The sequence below is a fragment of the Rhinolophus sinicus genome, chromosome 3 (assembly GCF_057876585.1).
Source record: "Rhinolophus sinicus isolate RSI-liver-muscle chromosome 3, RSI-T2T, whole genome shotgun sequence".
Classification (NCBI taxonomy): Eukaryota; Metazoa; Chordata; class Mammalia; order Chiroptera; family Rhinolophidae; genus Rhinolophus; species Rhinolophus sinicus.
The window spans coordinates 149,029,525-149,052,876 of NC_142503.1; the positions used below are offsets into that span (position 1 = coordinate 149,029,525).

General features: G+C 36.2%; 1 protein-coding gene across 3 annotated transcripts in view; it reads right to left on the reverse strand.

Annotated features, from left to right (window-relative positions):
• Positions 1-3,451: 3,451 nt before the first annotated feature.
• The window catches only part of NEDD4 (NEDD4 E3 ubiquitin protein ligase), a 113,763-nt gene continuing 93,862 nt past the window's right edge, over positions 3,452-23,352 (reverse strand). For all 3 annotated transcript variants that reach the window (XM_074327712.2, XM_019732300.3, XM_019732298.3), the window contains 17 exons: positions 23,197-23,316; positions 21,678-21,878; positions 20,523-20,603; positions 20,244-20,298; positions 20,089-20,147; positions 18,304-18,369; positions 15,672-15,901; positions 13,997-14,118; positions 13,774-13,844; positions 12,550-12,645; positions 12,143-12,216; positions 11,800-11,860; positions 9,224-9,283; positions 9,034-9,141; positions 8,284-8,380; positions 5,629-5,701; positions 3,452-5,123 (listed from right to left, as the gene is read on the reverse strand). In XM_074327712.2, coding sequence (XP_074183813.1) covers positions 5,021-5,123; positions 5,629-5,701; positions 8,284-8,380; positions 9,034-9,141; positions 9,224-9,283; positions 11,800-11,860; positions 12,143-12,216; positions 12,550-12,645; positions 13,774-13,844; positions 13,997-14,118; positions 15,672-15,901; positions 18,304-18,369; positions 20,089-20,147; positions 20,244-20,298; positions 20,523-20,603; positions 21,678-21,878; positions 23,197-23,316 — 1,677 coding nt within the window. In that variant the 3' untranslated portion in view covers positions 3,452-5,020. The remainder of the gene's footprint in view (positions 5,124-5,628; positions 5,702-8,283; positions 8,381-9,033; positions 9,142-9,223; positions 9,284-11,799; positions 11,861-12,142; positions 12,217-12,549; positions 12,646-13,773; positions 13,845-13,996; positions 14,119-15,671; positions 15,902-18,303; positions 18,370-20,088; positions 20,148-20,243; positions 20,299-20,522; positions 20,604-21,677; positions 21,879-23,196; positions 23,317-23,352) is intronic.

Sequence of the window (23,352 nt, forward strand, 5' to 3'; positions counted from 1 at the left end):
GGTGGCATCTAGAAGTTTAGGGTGGTCCCAGCTGACAGCCAGCAAGAAAATCGGGGCTTCAGCCACAAGGAATTGGATTCTGTCCACAACTCAAAGGATCCTGGAAGCCGATAACAACAACCTAACTGGCGGACAGCTTGATTTTGGCCTTGTGAGACCCTAGGCAGAGAGCCCAAATGAGCCCATGTGGACTCTGACCTACTGAACTGTGAGATAATAAATGGGTGTTGATTTTAGCTGCTAAGTTCATGGTAATTTGTTATGCAGCAAAAGAAAATGAATACACCTTGGTAATTTATTTGTCGGAGTCCACAGCTTTTGTTGTGGTGGTGGTTCATAATCTAGGGTTTGCAAGCTGTGTGGCCTCAGGTGAATTACTTGCCCTTCGTGAGCCTATAAAACTTGCCTTGCTGAGTTTTCATGAAGATCAAATGGGATACACTTAAATGTTTACTGCAGACTCCGGCTCTCAGCAGGCTCGCAATCAAGCTCCTTGCCTGCATGTGTATTTATATAGTCCCCAATGTTCCCCTAAATACAGGGACACTGGAGGTGTTCGATACATGTGCACTGAATGGATTGTATACACATACAGCACTCATCAGATTGGTACAGTCATCAAATATTTGTGTTGGGAAATGAACACATTAAAAAGATGTATACAAGGTACTCTCTGTTCTCCAGCTGCCCCAAAGTGGGAGTGTGTAGGAGAGAATTATGTAAACAAAGAATTGCAATACAATGCCATTCATGCTAGTATATACCAAATGCTGAGGCCATCGAGCCTTTCCACTGGCCCAAAAGGAGGAGTGATTTCTCAAGTGGACGTGAGGGGTGAAAGCACGCCAGGGCAGGCACAGAAGAGCCTGCAGTGGTTTGGGTGGAGCACAGGGTGCCAGAGAGGGTATGATGGAAGGTGGAACTCATACGTTAAGGTGAGGTCAGACTGCTTTTCACGTCGGTGAGTCTGGGCTTCATGTTTCTGGCTCTGAGGAGCTCCCAGAGGTGTTTGGCTGTAGAGTGGTAAACTAATTCAGTTTAATAGTTTAATAGTAACCTGATCAATTTGTTTGCCAGAAAGGAAACACTGGTATGAGATGGAGGGATTGCACCGGATAGGGTGCAGGAGAAGAGACTGGCAGAACCTAAACAGGGGGTTAATTCAGTGATCATCTTTAACTTTCAAAAATACAAAACCTACTGAAGCCCTTTCTTCAGTAAGGTCCTGAGACTCTAACAGTTTAACATCCTTTATAAAAGAACGTGTCTGCCCTGATAGCAAAGCAGGGATTTCCTATATGGTGATGCACAGTGTGAGCTAGCTAGTGCTTGAGCTGGTTAGCACTAGAAAGGGGGAAACAGAGAGGGCAGTGGCCTGGGTCCCAAGGATTCTCTGGATTGTAGCAGAAACAGAAGTCTGGAACAACACCTTCCCAGGGCTGGCTTGAGGCAGGGGGCGTGGATTCCTTTCTAACTAGGAAAGTTCCAGGCATCTAAGAGGAAGGAGGAAAAGATACTTAGTTCTGAATTAACACATGGAACTCCTTTTTTTTTTATAGAAACAATGCTGTAAGTAGTGGTTAGGTTAATGGCTGGTCTCTTTAATAAGCAGCACCAGTGCTGGGCGGCCAGCGGGATAGCTCAGTTGGTTGGAGTGCCAGCCCTGAACAACAGGGTTGCCACATGGGATGGTGGGCTGCGCCCCCTGCAACTAAAGATTGAAAACTGCGACTGGACTTGGAACTGAGCTGCGCCCTCCACAACTAGATTGAAGGACGATGACTTAGAGCTGATGGGCCCTGGAGAAATACAGTTCCCCAATATTCCCCCTCCCCCCCAAAAAAGCAGCACCAGTGCCTGAAATCCAGTCCATTTGTAACTTCACTGTCTTATGGATATTTCACTAACAACTAGACTTTTGGAACAGAACATGCCCTGTGAATAAATTGGAGATTACCTGTGGTTAAGACTATATAATGATATTAGTTCATCAGATATAAATTCAAGATTGTGTGAGAATTCCATGTTGCTGCAAAGGACTAGGACAGAAGATATCACCCATCATACTAGCTTGGAGACATCTCTATTTAAAATGAATTACAGTTTTCTTTTCTTTAAAATTAGAACTTTATTTGTGGCATCAAGATTTTTAAAAATTTCATACTTTAAAGTATTCAATAAATTCTGATACATTAATCTTGATATATATTTACCATATCAGAAGATTTTAAAAAACAAGGTCAAATGTCTTATAATCAAAATGAATTGTTTAACTTGATAATTACATGAAATAATTTCAGCATTATAAATAAAAAAAAAATGAAAACATATCATTTAAAATTGAGTTAGGATGAAATGCATTTGTAGTACAATTTTATGTCTATGTTAAAATTTGATTACAGAGAAAATATAGGCTAAAATTATATGCTTATAATTTCTAGAAAAATATGATGTCCTTTAAGAAAACAACCTTACTTACTTTCCAGCCCCAGAATGCATTTGAGATACTTTTCTATCTGGGGTGAGGGTCTGTGTTGCTTGATGCAGATTTCTTCCAGACTGTCATCCCACATCTGGGAGACGGCGTGGAAGATGGTCTGTGGCTGGGGGCTGGTGGGAGGGAGTCTGGTCTCATTTACACCCGTTTTATCTGAGTCACCAAATGAGGATCATCCAAATAATATCAGTCAGATGAGAAGCAAGCTTTCTATTTTCTCAAGCTCTGACACATGCCATGGTATTTCACAGAAGTGATATTTAAACAATCACATGATAAAATCCCGTTTTAACAAAAATAATTTTCACATTCAGTTCTACATAATGAGGACAATCCAACATGCACTGGCCCGTTTTAATTACTTTGCTGATGTGGAGAAAATGAATTCTGATGGTAAGCTCCATGTATAGATAAAAATATGTATACATATATGTCTGTGTATTCAGTATCAGATATGTTCCTGCTTCCTTATTTATTAGCAGTCATTCTATTTTTAAATAATGAGATTTTTCTTTAGGAGTGTAGTTACTGTCCACACCTGATTTGACAAAATCTGATGGTGAGCACAAAGCATCTTTTGATTGTATGATACTTTACAGAACACCTCTCTGGAACAACAATCTTACATGACGATGAGAGGGGTCATGGTGATTCTTATTTGACAGATGAAGAAATAGGAGCCCAGAGAGGTTAAGTAAGTTGCTTCAGTTTAAACAGTAAGTGATAAAATTAGGAATACACCTGGTGGTCTTGCCGGAATCTGGTTAGCACAGGTGGAGATAAAACACAGGTGCACTGATCTGAGTTCACTTCTGTAAGCTGAGCTGTTGACATGGTGTTTGGAAAGTGGTTTTGCTATTGTCACATCTGAGATCTCTACTAGGTACTGGCAGGTACCCATCATATTATATCCCAACCAACTTAAGCCAATAGCCAGAGCACTTTTTACAACTCTCAGAGTGTATATACATATATGTATTTAAGAAGATTCATAACATATAATTATTTACAATTATTCATAAATCACGAAGATACAATATTGAGAAATAGGTTTAACTGTTTGTAAGAACATTTTCTATATAACCTTTCCAATACAGGTATGAAACATAAATACAGTCTTGGCACACTTTATCTTGGCAGGTACACTGGAACACTTTCCCTTTTGCCTTATTCTGCTCACCCCTATTTTGATTGTTTACAAATTCATTTACACACCTGTAAGTTCCTTGAGGATGAGAAATGAACTAGATTGCTTGGAAGCTGACAACTCTCCCCCTGGAGCCTAGCACAGTGCTATGTGTATAGCAAGCATTCAATAAACCTTTGTGGAATCTATGTACATGGTTTTTATGTACTTCGATTTGATTAAAGTAGGATTCTATCTGTAGTATTTTGCTGAAGAGTTTTGGATTCATAGTAAAAACATCTTTTTCATAGTAAACAGTATTTTTAAAAGCATAAGAAATATGGTAATAAATTTAATACAAATTATGCATTATAACTAGTCTTTGGTTATTTTTTAGCTAATTATTTGGTTTTTTTGACTAATGTAAAATACTGAAAATATAAAAAGGCCACTACAGAAATTAGCTTAAGGTGTAAACATAATAAACCCTGTAAACATATAGTTACTACATAATTGTGCAAGTGTGAAGAATGACTAGTAAAGGCAAGTACTATACATTTAACTAAGTTCTTCAAGGCATATTTAGAAATACTGCTTAGTGGAGCTTTAGTTTAACATTGAAAGAAGGAATTCTTTAAACTAAAACACGAGAGAGTGATGACTATACCAATGAGCCATAAAGCTATAGAGGCAAGAGGATGGCGTTAATACTTTTCACCCTTTGCAAATCTGAATTTGCTTCACATGTCTTATACACCACTTTGTTTAGTAAAACCACATATTAACAAAAACCAAATATTTCTAAAATGAAGAAGTAAACAATTTTTTTTTGCCAGTGAGTCAGTTGACTAAAAATATAGCTAACACACTTTCCAAAATTTATCCAAAACTCTGGCCAGTAAGGTGCATTAGGCAGGTCTACAAAATAATAATAAATGCAGGCAGCACTAAATATAGTGTAGTTTACTCAGTATTAAAGTATTCTTTTCCAAATTTCAGTTTTCCTTCTCAAAAAGCATCAAACTTTTCACACATGACACTCATCACAAATATTCACAGTTATAATTTCAGTAGTTTAAAAAAGGACTGCCTGGCAAATACTGCAAAAGAGGTAACTGTTAAAGACACAACTCACTATTTCAGGCACAGAGGACTTAGGTCCTAGATGTGAACTCTAAAGATAGAATGAAACAACTGTGTAAATGCAACACATTATTTTAAAGTGGATGAAATAATGGTCAAGTTGCGTTACTGTTTCTTCTAATGCTTTTATATGGTTTTTTCCAATATTTGGGAAGAATTAATGGCTAAGTTTTAGTAGTTCCCTGGAAAACTTTAAGTCAAGATTTTGCTTATAAAAAAGTGGCAGTAAAACACCGTAAATTGTTATCTGTAATCTAATCAACTCCATCAAAACCCTGAGTGTTCTCAATTGCCATCTGAAGTTTATCCCATAATTCTTCAAATGATTCATAGGGTGGCAAGTCCAAGCGATTAAAGCTGAAAAACAGAGAGGAACTGGTTATGACAAAGCAACTATTACCACGACAAACACAGTTTAAGGCAGCTATTCATGTTGATATGGTCCAACAGTACAAAAAGACGTTTTATCACTGGGGGGGGAAGGAAGATACAGGACTGGACTCTAGGTATGGACTCTTCCCATGCCTTCTTGGTAGACACCTCTTGTCCCCACCTTGACCTCCAAATATCTGGGTTCCACTGCCATTTTAACCTCCGAAAGGGAAAGTTCTAGCCCCTCTTGGGATGGCCTATCATTCATGTGATGGAGGCAACATATGGTCAACCGTTCAGATGGACCTCTCCAATGTGCAACTACCTGGAAGTCAAGCCCAGTCTACCTGGTTAAGAAACACCTGTTCTTGGGTTGTGTCACAGCTGCCACTGACACAGCACAGAGGAGTAGGCCTTCTGTACCTATACCGACTGTTAGAGGAACTTCGCTCTGAGAGCTTGTTCTCTCAGGGTCCAAGAAACTGCTCACCATGTATGGGCTCTTGGCAGCTTTTCAGGGGTACCCCACTGTTCAACTGTAAATGACTGTGGTCCATTTGAGCCTATAAGGAAGAAGAGTTGCTTTAGTTTCATTTACTCTTTACAAGAAACTCTAGGCATTTCACAACTCATTTTTTCTAATGGAGACCATATACAGAGAACTAATCTAGTTTCTTTAAACTCAAAAGAAATGAAGGTGGTCCTGTGCTTGATGGTTTTATTGTCCAGTCACGAAAGGTAGGCTCCTCTTCTATCAGTTCCTTTGTCACCACTGTATCACTCTTTCCCCGAGGTGGCATGTCCCAAGGTACTTTTGCTGTTTCCTAGCCCTGCATGTCCTTATACCACCTCCTTCATAGGTACACAGAGAAAATGATTGTTTTCTTCTTTTTTTGAGTCCCACTGAAAATAGCCTCATTTTTTTCTGATCAGATCTGACTGCACAAAATTAAAGCAATAAATATACAATAAAGGATGTAAAATTACCTCAAAATTCCACTAATAAATCTGAGTTAATATCCCATCATGAATGTTTTTGTGCACGTATGTATACAGAGAATTTTATGTGCATGTGATACTATTGTACGTAATATGTTTTTCTTTAATTATGGACATTTTTTAAAAAACTCTTTTTTTTCCTTTGGTGTTTTTCACTTAGCTCTTTCTTTTCCAATTCTCAATGTCCTCCAATTGCCCAGGTAATTAATGCTGCCAACCCAATGTGTAAACCACCTATACTTTTCTCCATGTCTTATTATTATATACAAATATATGCATTAAACTTATCACACATCACCCAGCACAATTATGTTCACAGTTAACATTTCAATACTTTTGTCATTATTTGTTTTTCATAATATGGAATCATATCAATTTCCTTGCTTTCTGATTTTCTCACCTAAATTAATCATCAGGAAATCTCCCTCTAAGTCAATCGATATACATTTAACATACGTTTTATTGGCTAGATAATACTGCATTGTAATATTAACATTTTGAAGCAATTTTTACTTCTTTTTATAAATACATAAGAATTTGAATATTCTAACATTAACAACTCTGGCTTCTTGTGTGGGATATTTCCGCCAAATTCCAAACAGTTTGTGACATCAGTGGATGGCTGTAGGCCTGGATCCATAAAAGAGGCAAGTGGAGCTAGAGCTGGAAAAAGGTGTTTGCCCTGCAGTGATTTTCTCTGTGAACTGGCTAAAGCATAAGAGAAGAGACTGGAAAGGGAGTCAGGCGAAATCACTAGAAAGATAAATGCTAAGAAACATAATTAGGCAAGGAAAGAGCACATCGGTTAGTGGCAACCTCCTGTTCTCATTCTTCTCACTATGAGTGGTTATTCTAGGTGGAGACGTGGCAGCTGCTTGACAAGTTCTGCAAACAAATATAAATAAAGCTCAACAAGACGAGGTTTGCCGAGGAGGAGGTAGAGGGGGTTGGCAATCCCATCAGGTAGCAACAGCTTTCGATTTGCCTGAAAAACTCAGCTTAGCAGCTACCCAGGCAGCAGTCCCTGACTTCTAGTTCCCAGAACAATTCTAATCTTTGTTGCTCTGAGTAGAGCGCCAACCTTAGCTACACCTTCTCTGAAAGATTTGTTCTCTTTGTATATTTAAAAGCAAGTAAGTCTCATTCCAATAAACAATATGTTAACATACATGAGACACGTTGCTGTGATCTGTATCAGAAATAGAATTTTTTTTTTCTTTTTTTTTTTCACAAAACCCACCTCTAGTGTTATGAGGTAAATCGACCAGAAAATAATTTGATAGCACATACAGAACTTCACTTGATGGAACACTTAATTAATAGTAACTATTCTGAATAGCAAGAGATACGTGCATTCTGACCCCTAGTCTGGCCATTTCCCACAAGACTAAGAAACAGTAGCCTTATGAGATTCTCTACCCTCCACACACCACACACAAGGATTCCACACACACACGATCAAATAAGTCTTGAAAACTCTGCTTTGCCCCCCTCCCCCATAATAAAGGTTCTGACAAGTCCCAAAGAAATCTATTTGACTTCGTTTAGTCCAGTATTTCCGCATATGTATTCTACTATGATATTCTGTTGTTTGTTGTATACTTATTGACATTATGTGGAACTTTACATGCTACCCTAAACTCTCTCACTACAGGCAATCTTTTTCTGTAATGGAATGCGGAATTTAAAAATTCAAGAATGGCTTCAAATAAGCCAGGGGGATGTAATGTACAGCATGGGGAATATAGTCAATAATATTGTGATACGGTGGTATGGTGTCAGATGGTTGCTAGGCTTATCATGGTGATCTGATCACTTCTTTAGGAATATAAATGTTGAATAACTATGGTGTACACCTGAAGCTAATATAATATTGTATTTTATATTTGCAATAAAAAAAATAAAATTCAAGAATGGAAAGTAACCCAAGTGATTTCATGTTTCCTGTTTTCTCCTTTGCTATCTGATTATTGGGTGTCCACATATTTTGACCTACTGTACTGCATCTAATTATATCATTTAAAAATCTTACTTCATTTTTATTAAGCTAAATGTCTGTATAAATGATAGAGGCTTGAAGACTCATCAGCCATGGAAAAGACAACTGGTGTCACTCCATTTTTTAATATGTATGGAAAATCCTTACCATATAGTTCAGCAAATCCATTCATAGGCACGCGAGATGTGCCAGTGACAAACTGAAGTAATCTTATTCTTTTTTCTGAATCCATCATTAAAACAGCCTGAATAAGATCAAAACATAATGTTTTTGGAATTATCATTGGAAAAAAAGGTAATAAAACTATGCTGAAAAATATGCTATCAGGATGTGGTTAGAGCATTAATGATCACTTTAAATTTGCATTTTTCTTTCAAATTTATGTTTATGGGTGATTTGCAAAGTTCTTGAAAACTACATTTCCATGGCTACATGGTAACTCTTTAGAATGGAATTACAGCCTAATAAAGTAACAAAAAAATGTCTTCTTAGATGTGACTTGTGGCTTTTAAAGAAATTATATTTACTGATATTATTAGGTGGCATATACGTTTCTCTATAAGATTGAAACTCACATTTAAAGGAGCCATGTAGGCGATCTAGAGAATACACAGCAGGTTATTAAAAGTTCTCTTGAAGAGTCCATACTTTAGTAAGGAACTAAGTGCCTATCTCAGCTATCACTGCCATTTACTACATTCTGAACATTTCACTTACTAATCTATAAATATGTGTGGGGTTGGGCCCATACCCAGAAGGTATATGAATACAATACAAAATCAAAGATAATTTTTACTGGGCTGTATTTTGTCTCATCTATAAAAGAAGTTAACGAGTATAGTTAAATAGGATTGAATCTATCAAAAGTAATTCCTGAAAATAGAAGCTTTCAAGTACCTTCCAAAACCACTGGATGACTTGATGATTGACATTGTAGCCATTTTTGTACTTGGTGTGTTCTCTCCAGTCATTCACATCGACATCTCCCAATCCACACATAAGAAGCTACGTAACAAGAAATGTCAAACTGTAGACAAGAAAAACAAGTACAGAAGTCCTGTTTTAACATAAAAATAATGTTTCTTACCTCTAGTTCATTTTCATCGAAAATTTTGATGAGATCCTGTGGTATTAGTTCAAAAAATCCCTAAAAGAAAGAACGCATTTAAAAACCTGGTTAGCAGGGTCAATGGATAATCCTTTACTTTAGCTCCTGGGTGCTACTAGCAAAATTCCACATCCACATAGATTCCTACCATACACATTCGTGGGCTCTAAACTCAACTGAGATTCAATATTGGCAAGAAAATATATGTGTCTATAGTCTGTTTTCTCATTGATTCCTCAAAGTGGCAATTTTAAAACTTTCCCGTACTTCGCAAGCCTCCTCCTTGTCCATGTCACCCCTTCTGTATAGCAGATAAATTCTATTTGAGAGAAAATAGAGGTGACCAAGCAGGATGGAATTCACTCAACCTTCCGCTTCCCCATGTACCATCCAGCACCAACATCCATCATGACCTCCATCCCATTGCAGTGGAGAGAGGTACCACTTCCTTTCTGTGCTTCATCTGCTTCCTCAAGGAGGTCATGTCACTAAATCTCCTTCTCTTTATTAGCTCACTCTTTATGCATTTAAATTTGTTCCAGCCACATCTACCTTAAAAACTAAAGAGCAAACACCTCTTTCTTCTCTTCACAGCCCAGTTCTTAACAGTGTTAAATATTATGCAATCTACTTGCTCACCTCCTGTCTCTCCCTCAACCCACTGCAATCTGACCTCCATGCCACTGCTTCACGGAAAATATCCCGGGAAAAGTGAAAAACAACTTTGAGGCTAAATCTGATAAACACTTTCCAGTTCCATGTCTCATTTGACCTTTCTGCAATATGCTATTATTGAAAACACCTTTGTTCTTGAAACTTTTCTGTTGATGGTTTTTCTCGTATGTCTCTGTCTGCCTTTGCTAATTTCCTCTGAAGTTTCCTTTTTACTGTCCATCCCTTAAATGCTGGGGTTCCCAGGTCTCCATGTATGGCCATCCACTTTCACCTTCTTGTTCTTTCGAATTTTTCATCTTACCTAGTCCATACTTCCACTACATATCCACAGATGATTCCCAAATGTATACTGGCACCCCCAATACCTATCCTTTAAATAACCCTATGCTGTGGATCTCCCTCCTGAACGCCACTAAAATGTGCACACAGCTCTCCTCCCAGTACCACTATCTTCGTTCTATCTTTACCGTTCTTCACCTGGATTACTGTAACATTTTCCCAACTAGCCTCTCCTGCTAGTCTTGCCCTCCTCTAATTTAGTGCATATCACTTCCAGAATGATCTGACTAAAATGTAAATTGAATCCTGATGTTTTATCGTTTAATAGCCTTTAATGCTACCTTCCTTCCCCTCAGTGGACTTCTGAGAAAACTCTAACAAACAGGCCCTCCACAATCTGGTTTTGGTCAGCTTTCCAGGCTTAGCTTTACCTCTTGCTTCCTCTTATCCAGTATAGGAATTGCTTGCATTTCCTCTAACCTGTGCACAGTCTGTCTGTCATATTCCAGACTTCACACATGCTGCTCCCTCTGCTTGGAACTGCCAATCCCTCTCGTCCTTCCTTGCCCCTTCTTCAACTCTCTCTGCTCTGGTTTCTTCCTCTCTTCTGTGCTTCCCTAGTACTTCAGGCTTGCCTCTGTCCATTTTACTTTTTAGATTTTTCTGCTCCTTGAGAGTAGGACCTATGTCTTTTGCCTCATATAGCACCAGACACATAATCAGTGTTCAATACTGAATAAGTGAAAAAGTATGTGATAAATATTTCACAGAAGATTTTAAGTTAGCTTAAGAAATGAGTGCTCTGGGAATAGCCTAAATGTCCACCAATTGGGGAAGGTTAAATAACTTATGAATTCATATTATGAATAAAATACAGCCACAAAGAAAGGCAGCTACATATCTTGGCATGTAAGAATCTCTAATAAATATCTGACAAGAGAAGAAACAAGTCACAATCCAACATGTGTAGTGTGATCCCATTTAGGAAAAGAAATAAATGGTATATTCCACTATCCCTATAGCACTGGTTCCTTTGTTCACCTAACGTTACTTAAAGTAAGGGATGTGAGACTGGGGAAAGGTGAGGGGCAGTGATAGGTGTGAAGGGGGACCATCAAGGTTTATTGCATGGACTTCTTTTTTTTTTTTTTTTGCGGTTTTTGCAATTATTTTTAACTTAAAAAAATTTTTTTTTATTAGTTTCAGGTACACAAGACAAAGTAATACTTACACGTTTATCATTTATATCCCTCACACTGTGTGAACCCCCTTCCCCCCATCCACTATCCCTCTGACATTGCACAGAGCCATTACATTTCCACTGTCTCTATTCCTAATGCTGTACTCCGCTTCTTGTAAGTATATACATACATATATATACATATATATATAAAATTATAGTTGGTATTCATTATTGTTCAGTGACTGAATTCTAACACTGAACATGTATTCATTTAATGTTTTCTTAATATAAAAATATACTTAAAATGGTTTTGAAAAGCATGTCACATACTAATTTTTCACTGATGTGATAAGGCCTAATATTGAAAACTTATGTATTGTACTTTGAAATTACAGAAGAGCAAATGAGAAATGAGTACCTCTTTAAAAGCAGCCATTTGCTTCTGGATTCGGTTCACAAATCGCCACTGTATTACAAGACTAAAAGAAACAAAACATTTCATCTTTTTCACTTGAACCAAGAAAAAAATTTTAAGCTATATTGATTCTGGTTAGAAACAAAAAAATAAAGACTAGCTGAACCCAAGGGAAAAATTAAATATGAGTGGTAATAGGGCACTGTTTTAGGAAGAGAAAAAGAACATTGAGACTCTGGCTTTGGGGAAAGAGAAAGAAGGTACAGTCTTCCCAGAAAGAAGTACAAAACTATTTCCAGTAAAGTATTTACTAAATATGGTAAAATATGACTAACAAAATACTTACTAAATATATTCCTTTTTGTTCTTATTGGTGACAACTATTTCCGATCCACCAATTTTCAACTCATGTTGATGTGTCTAAAATTAAGCATGATACCTTGATATGTTATTTTAGTGAAAAAAATAAAGTATATATATTATAGTTATACCAGAAACCTGGTGTTTTAAATTAAATCCATTCAAAAGCTAAGAAAACTTAAAATATTAGTTTTAGTAAAATAAATATGGACTAAGTCAAATGTCAAAGAAAGAAGAAATTCTTTCTGAGAGACAGCTTTTGTTAATGGAACATAAATTTTAAAATAGAGCACAGAAGCATGTTGAGTATATGCATAATTTCACATCTAAATTTAAGTTATAACATTTGTTTCACAATTTACGTACCATTTTAATTAATCAAAATTTACAAACCTGCCCAAAAAGTTCTTCATCTATGACAAACCTAAGGTCCAACTCTGTTGGATCATTTTCAAGAATCCATCTTAATGAATTGTAATATTCACTATCCTAGATGGGAAAAAAATGGCATATTTAAAAATTGTGTATAAAAAGAAGATACCTGACCCTGCAAAGAAAGTATGTTGAGGGTTTGAATAATTGGACAAAAGATGAAAAAGTCATTGCACATTTTTTTTCATACAAACAAAAGTATCATAAAAAAAGATGGGTGACTAGTAAATGTGAGAGTAAAAATGCATAAATCAATAGAGTGGTGTCTGCTTAAAAGTTTAAAAATCTATCTCTGTGTGGAAGCAGTAGAGGTACAGATTTTATTATCCAGTTAAAGGTCAATAAAGCAGTTTTCAGATGAATCCTAACTTCCACAGATACCCAGGGGCACCTAGCACCTTTCTCATATGGCCTATAAGACTGTGTGCGAAATGTTGAAATAGCTATGAAGAAACAGTTATTTTCACCTGGCCCAAGTTAGAGAAAAATCTCAAATACAGAATCTCAACTAACCAACTCAAATAACCGCAATCTTATGATTTATAAAGAATTATACTATTCGTACTGATTGCATGTCACAAGAAAGGGCATTAAAAAATGAACTTGGAACCAAGGAAGAGATCTTGGAATCTAAGTTTGAGGATACTCAGCATAGGCTATAATCACAGACTTAATTCTTGCATATCTGTTTCTTTGCCATGGCCTAATCTCAAGGCCTGTCCTTGAACTACTATTTTGACAACATGCTGTACATCATTAAAGATCACAATTCAAATATTGATGCAAGAAATACATAAAAATGTTGTATAGCGTGCTGAAGTATTTAGGGAGAAGTTTACTGATATCCACAACTTTCTTTGAAATGCATCAAAAAATAAAATGGGTTGATGGACAGAGGGGTGGACAGGTGAACAAGTATGTGATCAAGTAGTATAGATTAAAAAGCCAACTGTGGGATCTGGGTGGTGGATATACATATGTCCATTGTAACAATTTTTAAATTTTATTATATGTTAGAAATATTTCATAATAAAATGTTGAGGGAAAATGTTCATTTGTATTTTGGAACATTATAATGTATTAATTTCTTCATCATTAAAAGCTAATTCTTTAAATAAAAGAGTCATTAAAATATTCAGTTGCCTGTTAAATAGTCTGTCTATATTATAAGTGAGAAAGACATACCACTGATTCCATATCATGAAGAGTTATTGGTTTGTGTAGCATCATCTTGTAAAATGGGCGGATGAAAAAACCTTGCAAAAAAGCAAATGTATTTAAAATGATTACCAAGTGAAAGAATTCAGATAATTATAATTACATTATATAATTATATAGAATTACACATATAATTACATTATAATATAATTATACTTACATATAGAAAGGTTTTAAGCTTAATACTAACCATCCAGGAGTTTGCCATGATAAACTGCCATTCCAGCTACCCGGCCAATAAATTTGAAGTAGGAGAGGTGATCTTCATTACACAATCCAGAGTTTGGATTTATCTGCAGGGTATAATTATCCCTGTAAAGACAACCACATTTAAATGCTCCTGTCTAAATTTCATATAAATATTTCAATATGACAAAGAATTATAAATTATCTCCCTTTTTTTGAGTTCTTTACTTCCATTAGAACCATATAAAACCACTGGATTTAATGGTTTTAAAAACAGTGATTTCTCAAGGTTGCCAGTTCAATTCCTTGAGTCCCGCAAGGGATGGTGGGCTCTGCCCCCTGCAACTAAGATTGAACACGGCACCTTGAACTGAGCTGCCTCCCAGATGGCTCAGTGGGTTGGAGCACAGGCTCTCAACCACAAGGTTGCCAGTTCAATTCCTCAACTCCCACAAGGGATGGTGGGCAGCGCCCCCTGCAACTAAAATTGAACATAGCACCTTGAGCTGAGCTGCCGCTGAGCTCCCAGATGGCTCAGTTGGTTGGAGCGCATCCTTTCAACCACAAGGTTGTCAGTTTGACTCCCGCAAGGGATGGTGGGCTGTGCCCCCTGCCAACTAGCAACGGCAACTGGACCTGGAGTTGAGCTGCGCCCTCCACAACTAAGACTGAAAGGACAACAACTTGAAGCTGAACAGCACCCACCACAACTAAGATTGAAAAGACAACAACTTGACTTGGAAAAGAGTCCTGGAAGTACACACTGTTCCCCTTCCCCAATAAAATCTTTAAAAAAAACAACAACAAAAAAACAACAGTGATTTCTGTCAAATGGTAGAAACAACCCAAACGTTCATCAAAAAATGAATGGAAAAACAAAATGTGGTATATATACATAATGGGATATTATTCAGCCTTCAAAAAGAAGGAACTTCAGGGGGCGGCTGGATGATCGGGTGGTTAGTGTGTGAGCGCTCAACAAGGTTGCTGGTTCAATTCCTGCATGGGATGGTGGGCTGAGCCCTCTGCAACTAAAGATTAAAAACTGACTGGACTTGGAGCTGAGCTGCGCCCTCCACAACTAGATTGAAGGACAACGACTTGGACCTGATGGTCCCTGGAGAAACACACTGCTCCCCATTATTCCCCAATAAAAATTTAAAAAAAAAGGAAGGAACTTCTGATGCATGCTATGCCATGGATGAACCTTGAGGACATTATGCTAATGAATTAAGTCAGTCACAAAAGGACAATACTGTATGATTCCACATATGTGAGGTACCTAGTGTATGTGAGGTACGTAGGGTAGTCAAATTCATAGAGACCGAAAGTAGAATGGTGGTTGCTAGGGACTGAAGGAGTTATGTTTAATGGGTACAGAGTTTCAGTTTAGGATGATGGAAGAGTTCTGGAGATGGATGGTGGTGATGGTTGCACAATGTGAAAGTACTTAATTCTACTGAACTGTACACTCACTTTACAATGGTTAAAATGGTAAATTTTATGTTAGGTATATTTTACCACAATTTAAAAAAAAAGTTATTTTGAAACAACATTAATTATACTCTTCCTTTTCTGGTGCATTGTATGAATAACATACATTTTTCTTGCATCATACAACTCTGTTACTTTCAAAACTGATTTTTTTTTTTCTCTGTAGTCATTGTAAAGGTACTTACGTAGCAGAATATTCAAACAACCCATAATAAGGGTTAAACATTTCCTTTGAGATCAGGAAGAACCATTCTCTGGCGACTCCTCCATAATCTAATCCCTTTTCACCATCAAACTCAATCCACAGTCGAGCCTTGAGAAAGTCTGCTCTCTTGACACCCATGATTCTCCTGTAAGAGTCCTCAAGAACAGTTGCACGGCGAAGTTTCATTTCTAATTTGTTTGGAATGTCATTCTGAAAACCCAGAGAAGAAAGACCTATGATTTGAATCCATTCAACATGACAGTAAATTTATCTCTCATGAAAGTTATCAAATGCATTGTATTCTACCTTGTGCCCCAGACCCCTTTTCAGGGAAAACATGACTAGGAATATTGCCTATATTTCCTCTGTAGTTTGAAAGAATTTGTGCATTTTCTCTAATCGACCCCTTTTCAGGGAAAACATGACTAGGAATATTGCCTATATTTCCTCTGTAGTTTGAAAGAATTTATGCATTTTCTCTAATCACTTAATAATATAGACTTCTGATTTTTATATCTGAAGAAGCAGCTATTGATGGTGGTAATAATGCTCGTGTGAAAGTATTTCATGAACAGTCCTTTCCATATTGTGTTCCAGTGAAATCCATTTTGTGACCTATAGTCTAGCCGGCTGCCTGCTACTTGTTGCTCACCCATCAGTTCAAGATTTTCCCTACCTCCACCTTTCCTCCTTAGAGCCTATCATGCTTCACGCATTAATAGGTGTTTACATTTACTGACTGTGCCAGGCTCTGTGCCCAGCATTTTAATGGGTTAACTCATTTACTCCTCATAACAACAGTAGGATGAAGCTACTATTATCATCTCCATTTTATGGATGAAGAAACTGAAGACAGAAGCTAAGAAAGGCTTAGTTCCTGAGTCTCTGCTCTTAATGAATGCGCTACATAGTTAAGGATAAGACAGAGGGAAAGGTTAAAGACAGCTCAAGGCGTTGCAGCATTGGTTTTTAGTATTTTTATCTCTGTCTTGGTGTTCTGCTCTATTACTATGATGTGTCTAGCTATGAGTTTTATTTTTTAAATCCTGCCTGAAACTTTTTGTTAAACTGAGGATTCAGATTCTCAGCCTCTTCCCCCATACTCGAGTCTCTCCCTCTGGAATGACTCCTTGTCTCTTTCTTTCATGTTTTTATTTCTTAATGTACCTTTGTTGCATTCTGGGTAATTTCCTCACAAATTTTCTCTTGATCACCAATATGATATGTCGTGATGGTTAAGAACATGGACTCTGGAGCTAGACCACTTGGTTTGTATCTGGCTTTGCCACTAATAACCATGGGACTTGATCACGTTATTTAATCTCTCTGTACCTCAGTTTGCTAACCTGTAAAATTTGATAATAACAGTCCTTTCCTTATATAGTTATTGTAGAGATTATATGAATAATATATATAACTTGATAAGAAGAATGCCTGGTATGTAGTGAGAGCTCAATGAATATTATTGCTTTCATTATAATTTTTGTGTTCTGTGATCTGCTTATAGAGGCCTTGTTCCTGCTGTTCGGAAGACATCTACAGTTAGATACTGTAACATGTTTTTAAGTATTCAGAATGACAAACGGAGGAGTTAGGACTTCTATTCCACCAGCATTTTTTCAGAGAGTGAAAATATTTACCAGACCAACAAATCAACAAAGATTTAAAATCCCCAAAAATTCTAAGCAGAAAACAAATTTCCAGAACAATTTTACCATACAGTTACTAAAGATGAGTGAAAAGTTGCTTATGTTTTAGGATTTTATTTAGGCATAAAATGTTTGTACTAAACAACTATTATATTTCGTTTTTGTTAAAATTTGGATGAAAAAAAATGTGTGGTAGCAGACCCACCATCTTGAATCTTTGGAAAAGCAGACTTCTGGTTTAGAATGCAAGAAAGTGTAACCCAATATAGCCACCTACTGGCAGTATTCCTAAACTGCATGGAAAGGGGAAAAGGATGAGCAAATCAGAAAGGCATTAAAAAATGGTCGTCACCCACAGAAATGAAGTAGATAGGTTAATGATAGTTTAGTTCCAAACATACTGGATTTATGGTGATGGAAAAAAAGTGTAGTGAACATGTCTGATAAGCAACAAGAGCACTGTTTCAATTACAGTTGTATTTTCAAATTATACAGAGATATTTGAAGCTGCAGAGAATGAATGACTACCACTGGAAAACAATGGTCATAGCAGAAAAAGAACCCAGAATCCACCTAATCCAATCAAAGACTAGGCCAGGAGATAATCTCCTAAGCTACTCTTGCTCAGATTCTACCAAGCCCAAGCTCCAGAAGCCCCACTAGGAAACTAGGTGAGAGCTCTTTAAAAGCAAACTTTTAATACTATTTTTCTAGATTACAGGATATCTTGAAAATTCAATAAAGAAAGACATAAAATAATTGTGGTTTCTAAAGATATACCAAAAAATAAGCATCTCTTCCCTCTAAGAAACTGTTTAAAGTTGTTACAAATATAAATTATCTACTACTTTCTTTCTTTTTTTTTTTTTTTTGGACCCCTTTCACCCATTTTAAAATGCGTTTACCATTACTTTCAGTGTACATAACATTCATGCCTAAGAACTCATTATAAGTATCACTGACCTGCTTCTTCAACTTTCTTCGGAAGAACTCATACTTTCTTTTGTAATCCCTGGAGTAGGGCACTGCCTTGAGTTGAAAATTTTGGAAAAATAAAGAGGGTTTAGGTTGTTTTATTTTGTAACAATTTTTAAAAGTACCCCTCTGGGTATTTTATGAACAGAAGTTAAAGGCATTAAAAGAGGATATTTGGAAAGAAAAGTTTAATTCAAAGAAAAACAAATACAAAACTTTAAAATTTTAATTTCTCTGTTTAAGGTAAAACTGTACTCAGCAATTCTTATGGCTGTAATTTTCATCATTCAATATTCTTGAAATACAACATGCCAGAAACAGGAAATTTCTTCCAAGTAGAGAAATATTAGAAATGAAAATTTCCATTTCTAAAGAGACTTTCAAAGTGATTTCTCCATTAAAGGGAACAATTTGAAAAATGTACTTTTTCCTTGAACTCTGAGGAGTTGCCTTTTTTATCCATTATTTTAGAAGACTAAACATGGAGACTAAAGAGTAATCTAAAAGAATTGTATCTTCAATTTTACTTATTTTTGTGAATTAGAAAACAAAATCTGAAAAACTGAAAATGGAAAGAATAATTATATAAAAGAGGATAATGATTTTTCTATCATTAACTGGACTCAAGAGTAGTATAAACATCACGCATGGTAATATTTGTACTTAAATATGAGTGTGTCATATATGAGTGTGTCATATACAAGGTCTGACAATTAAGTTTGCAAACATGTTGCAACGATGTTGTTAACCTTTTTTGATATCAGAGGGCTTATTCATTATGAATTTGTACCAACTGGACAAACAGTTAACGAAGTTTACTATTTGGAAGTGCTGAAAAGGCTGTGTGAAAAAGTGAGACAAAAACAACCTGAACTTTTCGCCAACAATTCATGGCTCTTGCATCATGATAATGCAACAGCACACACGGCACTGTCTGTGAGGGAGTTTTTAGCCGTAAACAAATAACTGTATTGGAACACCCGCCCTACTCACCTGATCTGGCCCCCAATGACTTCTTTACCTGACGGTAAAGGAAATATTGAAAGGAAGACATTTTAATGACATTCAGGACATCAAGAGTAATATGATGACAGCTCTGATGGCCATTCCAGAAAAAGAGTTCCAAAATTGCTTTGAAGGGTGGACCAGGTGCTGGCACTGGTGCATAGCTTCCCAAGGGAAGTACTTCAAAGGTGACCACAGTGATATTCAGCAATGAGGTATGTAGCGCTTTTTCTAGGATGAGTTTGCGAACTTAATTGTCCAACTTCGTATATGTGTATCGTGTATATATGTGTATGTATAAGATATGACATATACATGGACATGTATGACGTATATGTGTGTATATACATATATATGTTATATCTTGTATCTTATATATACAATGATTTCTAACAAAAAGTTCAAGACACGACCCTGGAGTGGATAGGGCGCTGTTCACTTCCTCAACTGCTACACTCTTGGCTCCTCTCTGCTCTGCTGTGGGTTGCCAGCATTCTTTTTTAGACAATGGCAAGTAGCAGCCTGAGTACAGCAGCCTACTGCCTTAGCATTTTGACTAGCTTATTAGTCTCCTAAAGCTATTGTGTAGGATAAGGATAATGACCTTAGATGCTCTTTTCAAATAACTGAGACCTGGAGTGGGGGTGGTGACAGGAGAAAATTGCAAAGTGCTTTTTTCTCAGTGCCTGTAGTGTGATGCCCTTGACTATTTACCCTTGAAGAGACAGGTGAGAGGACAACCCCATGAAAACATACAAAGATACTTACTGGTCCAGTTATTGCTACATTCTGCAACCGAGGATCTTCCCATTGTGTTCTTTTTATATCTGAAGTGAGAGATAGAGAGAGAGATGTTTTTCATTCTTATGCACAAAATTCAATATTATAAAAAATAATGTAATGAAAAATCATGCTGCACATACTGTGATTTATGTAGAAGATTCTTCCATCTGTGTGAGTTCTTTCTTCCCATCCTGGCTACAGTGAAGAATGTATTTCAATTATCTTAGTAAAGGGTTTTAGATGTTTGGGTAGAAAACTAGCATTGGTTATATGGTTAATTTAATTTGCATATTTCATTCTTAGTAGAAGGCATCAACACTTTAGTAATATTAATTACAGTTGTTAAAGAACTGCTATATTCCAAAATACAAAATGTTTGAGACAGCCAAGTTAAATTGGTGGCAGTTCTATAAACTTACAGGTAAAGGCCCTAGATCATTGGAAGAATCAAGTGATGTCTTTCCTCTCAGGTGAGCTGGAATTTTCAATCTTGGATCTTCCTTTTTTGGTAAATAAAGAAAAAAATACACACATACAAAATTTAAAATCGTTAAAGTTAATCGCTTACTGTGTTTTCTAACATCAATGGATATTTAAACTATTCTCTTTTAAAAGTCTACTTTTATTTGATTTGCTTAATCTGTAAAATAATAGTTTCTCTGTGTACAAACCTATCATCCTCAGGCTATAAAACCTATCGTTCTCATCAGGTCTCAGAACGTGATCAGTGTTTACTCATCATCTCTTGCACAGAAACCATTCAGAGTATTTTGCCCACTCTTTAGGGATTGTGTCATTACATAGGACCCTTCTCTGAATAGAAACTGGTGAAAGAGTGAGACAGTAGACGGGACCACATGTTATATCTGAGGCCCTGAACATGTTTTTTGGCATCTGTTAACAGATTTATTGATTTATTAGTATTTTTGAAAGTCAGAAAAGAAAGCTCAAAAATGTTATTAAAGTCAGTCAAATTGTTGAAAAAGAATAAAATTCAATTTATTAGGATTAATTTATATATGGTATTATTTCACTATTATTTTATTCAATAATTTATTAAACTATTTTAGTTTTACTTAGGTACATTGGTCTTTGAAATAAATTAACTAATCCAAATCTATTCATCCGCTGATGATTTTCAGTAAATTTTCTATTAGTGGTGAACCAATAGTTAAACAAATTTAAAGCCTTATCTTAAAATAAAAATACTTATTCTATCAAGTCTCACAAGGTTTTGGATATTAAATGAGATATGGCTACCAAAGTACTTTGGAACTATAAAGTGTCATATAAAGGTAAAAGATTATTACTAAATATCTTCCTAAGCATTTATGACTAGTGAGTTAAAAACTAGAAATGCAAAGTAAATGTATCTACATGACACAAAATGTTAAAAATAGGCATAAACATATCTTGAATAGAAACAATACTATTAAGAATCCAACATATCTTGAAATGAATACTAGGAAATGTGGGTTATACTAATGTATACTCAAAAGATTACAAAGAACTATATACATAAGCGGTTATTATTGTTGTTGTTACAAATTTAAACTGGAGAGTATTAAAGTTACCCAGGTGGTAGTTTTGGTGTTGTGGTCAATAAAGAAAGGCCTCCCATTTGGTGCGTGCCGGACTTCCCAGCCTTTAGGAAGGAATCCTTGCTCCATTTCAGACGGCTGGGTCACCTGCTGTACTGAATCACCTGTGGAGACCTGTGGCTGAGGGCTTACAGAACTCTGGCCTGATGGCAGCTGACTGGTCTCCAGTGTGGCCTAGCACATTAATTAAATCATGTTATAATGTTTTGTAGAGAACAAACAAATAGCAGTAGTTACAAAGGTAACCTAACCTGCAGATAGAATACACACTTATAAATAGTCCTAAACATTGAAGGCTCATTTCCTAATAATATGTTTTGTCAAACTTAAAAAAAGTTTATAATTTCTCAGCTAATTCTTGAGCACGAAGATGCTGGTTAACAAAGTTGCTGAGGGTGCATGTGACTGAGGAAGCTAGGTCGGTGGGTCTGTCCACTAGCTGCAATGGAAGCCATAGTGCCGACAGCAGGAGGTTGTCTTTGCTCACCCAAAATACTCAAAGAGCAGGGAATTCCCCATATATAGAAACAGGTTCAAATGCAGGATAGACAAAATGAATGGCAAATACCCACTATAGAAATGGGTAACTGAAATGTAATATATTCACCTGATAAAATATTAGGCAGTAGTAAAAAGAAATACAGTAGATCTATCTATCTATCTATCTATCTATCTATCTATCTATCTATCTATCTATCTATCTATCTATCTATCTACACATTTTAAAAAACATGGGTGGTGTTTTAAAACCATGTTGAGTAAAAAAAGATTTAGAATTATACAACATAACATCTTTCCAAAATTTGAAACACACTGACATAAACAATATTTTCCATTAACTCTCTATGTAAGTACATAAAAATAGGCTAGAATACCCAACAAACTCAAGATGCTGGTTTCCTATGGGGAGGGGGACAAAGTGCCTGGCTAAAAGGGATTTTTGTTTTATCTGTAAGATTTTATTTTTAAAAATAAAATATCTAGAAATGAATATGGTAATTTGTTAATGGTAGTAAATTCTGGGTGTTAAATGGGTATTTGCTATTTTATCCTCTAGTCTTTTCAGTGTCAAAAAATTTCTCAATAAGAGAAATGGTGATAAGATAAAATAAATATTTTCTTAAAGACTTACACGGAAATATTACAAAAGTACTGACTGTTGCCAAGGACAAAGGGTCATCAACACAATTTAATATATATGAATCGCTAAGATTAGCTTTTAGCAAACTAATGGTTTTAACCATTCATTACAAAATTACCCAATGTACTAGATCATTTACATTGTCCTCTTATTCCCAATTGGACTTGTTTTACATAATAACAGTGGTAATTCATGCATATTAGAGATCCACAGGATATAGTAGACAGCACCAGTGTCAGAAAATAATTAGTGGCATCCAGTATGTACCACAAAGGGATGTAATAGCTTCCACAGAAATATGATGATTTAAATTATGTAAGAAAACAAGGTAATGGATAGATTGCAGGGCACCTCTACAGTGGGCTTTGTCCACGTAGTAGTTCTGGAATTGTGATCTACATAATATGATCTTCCTCTTTCATCTTGTTTTTCTTCCCAACCTGGTGGTAATCCAGATGAAGTAGGCAAAAGCTAAAGTGAAGAATTACAGGAGAATTAAACATTAAT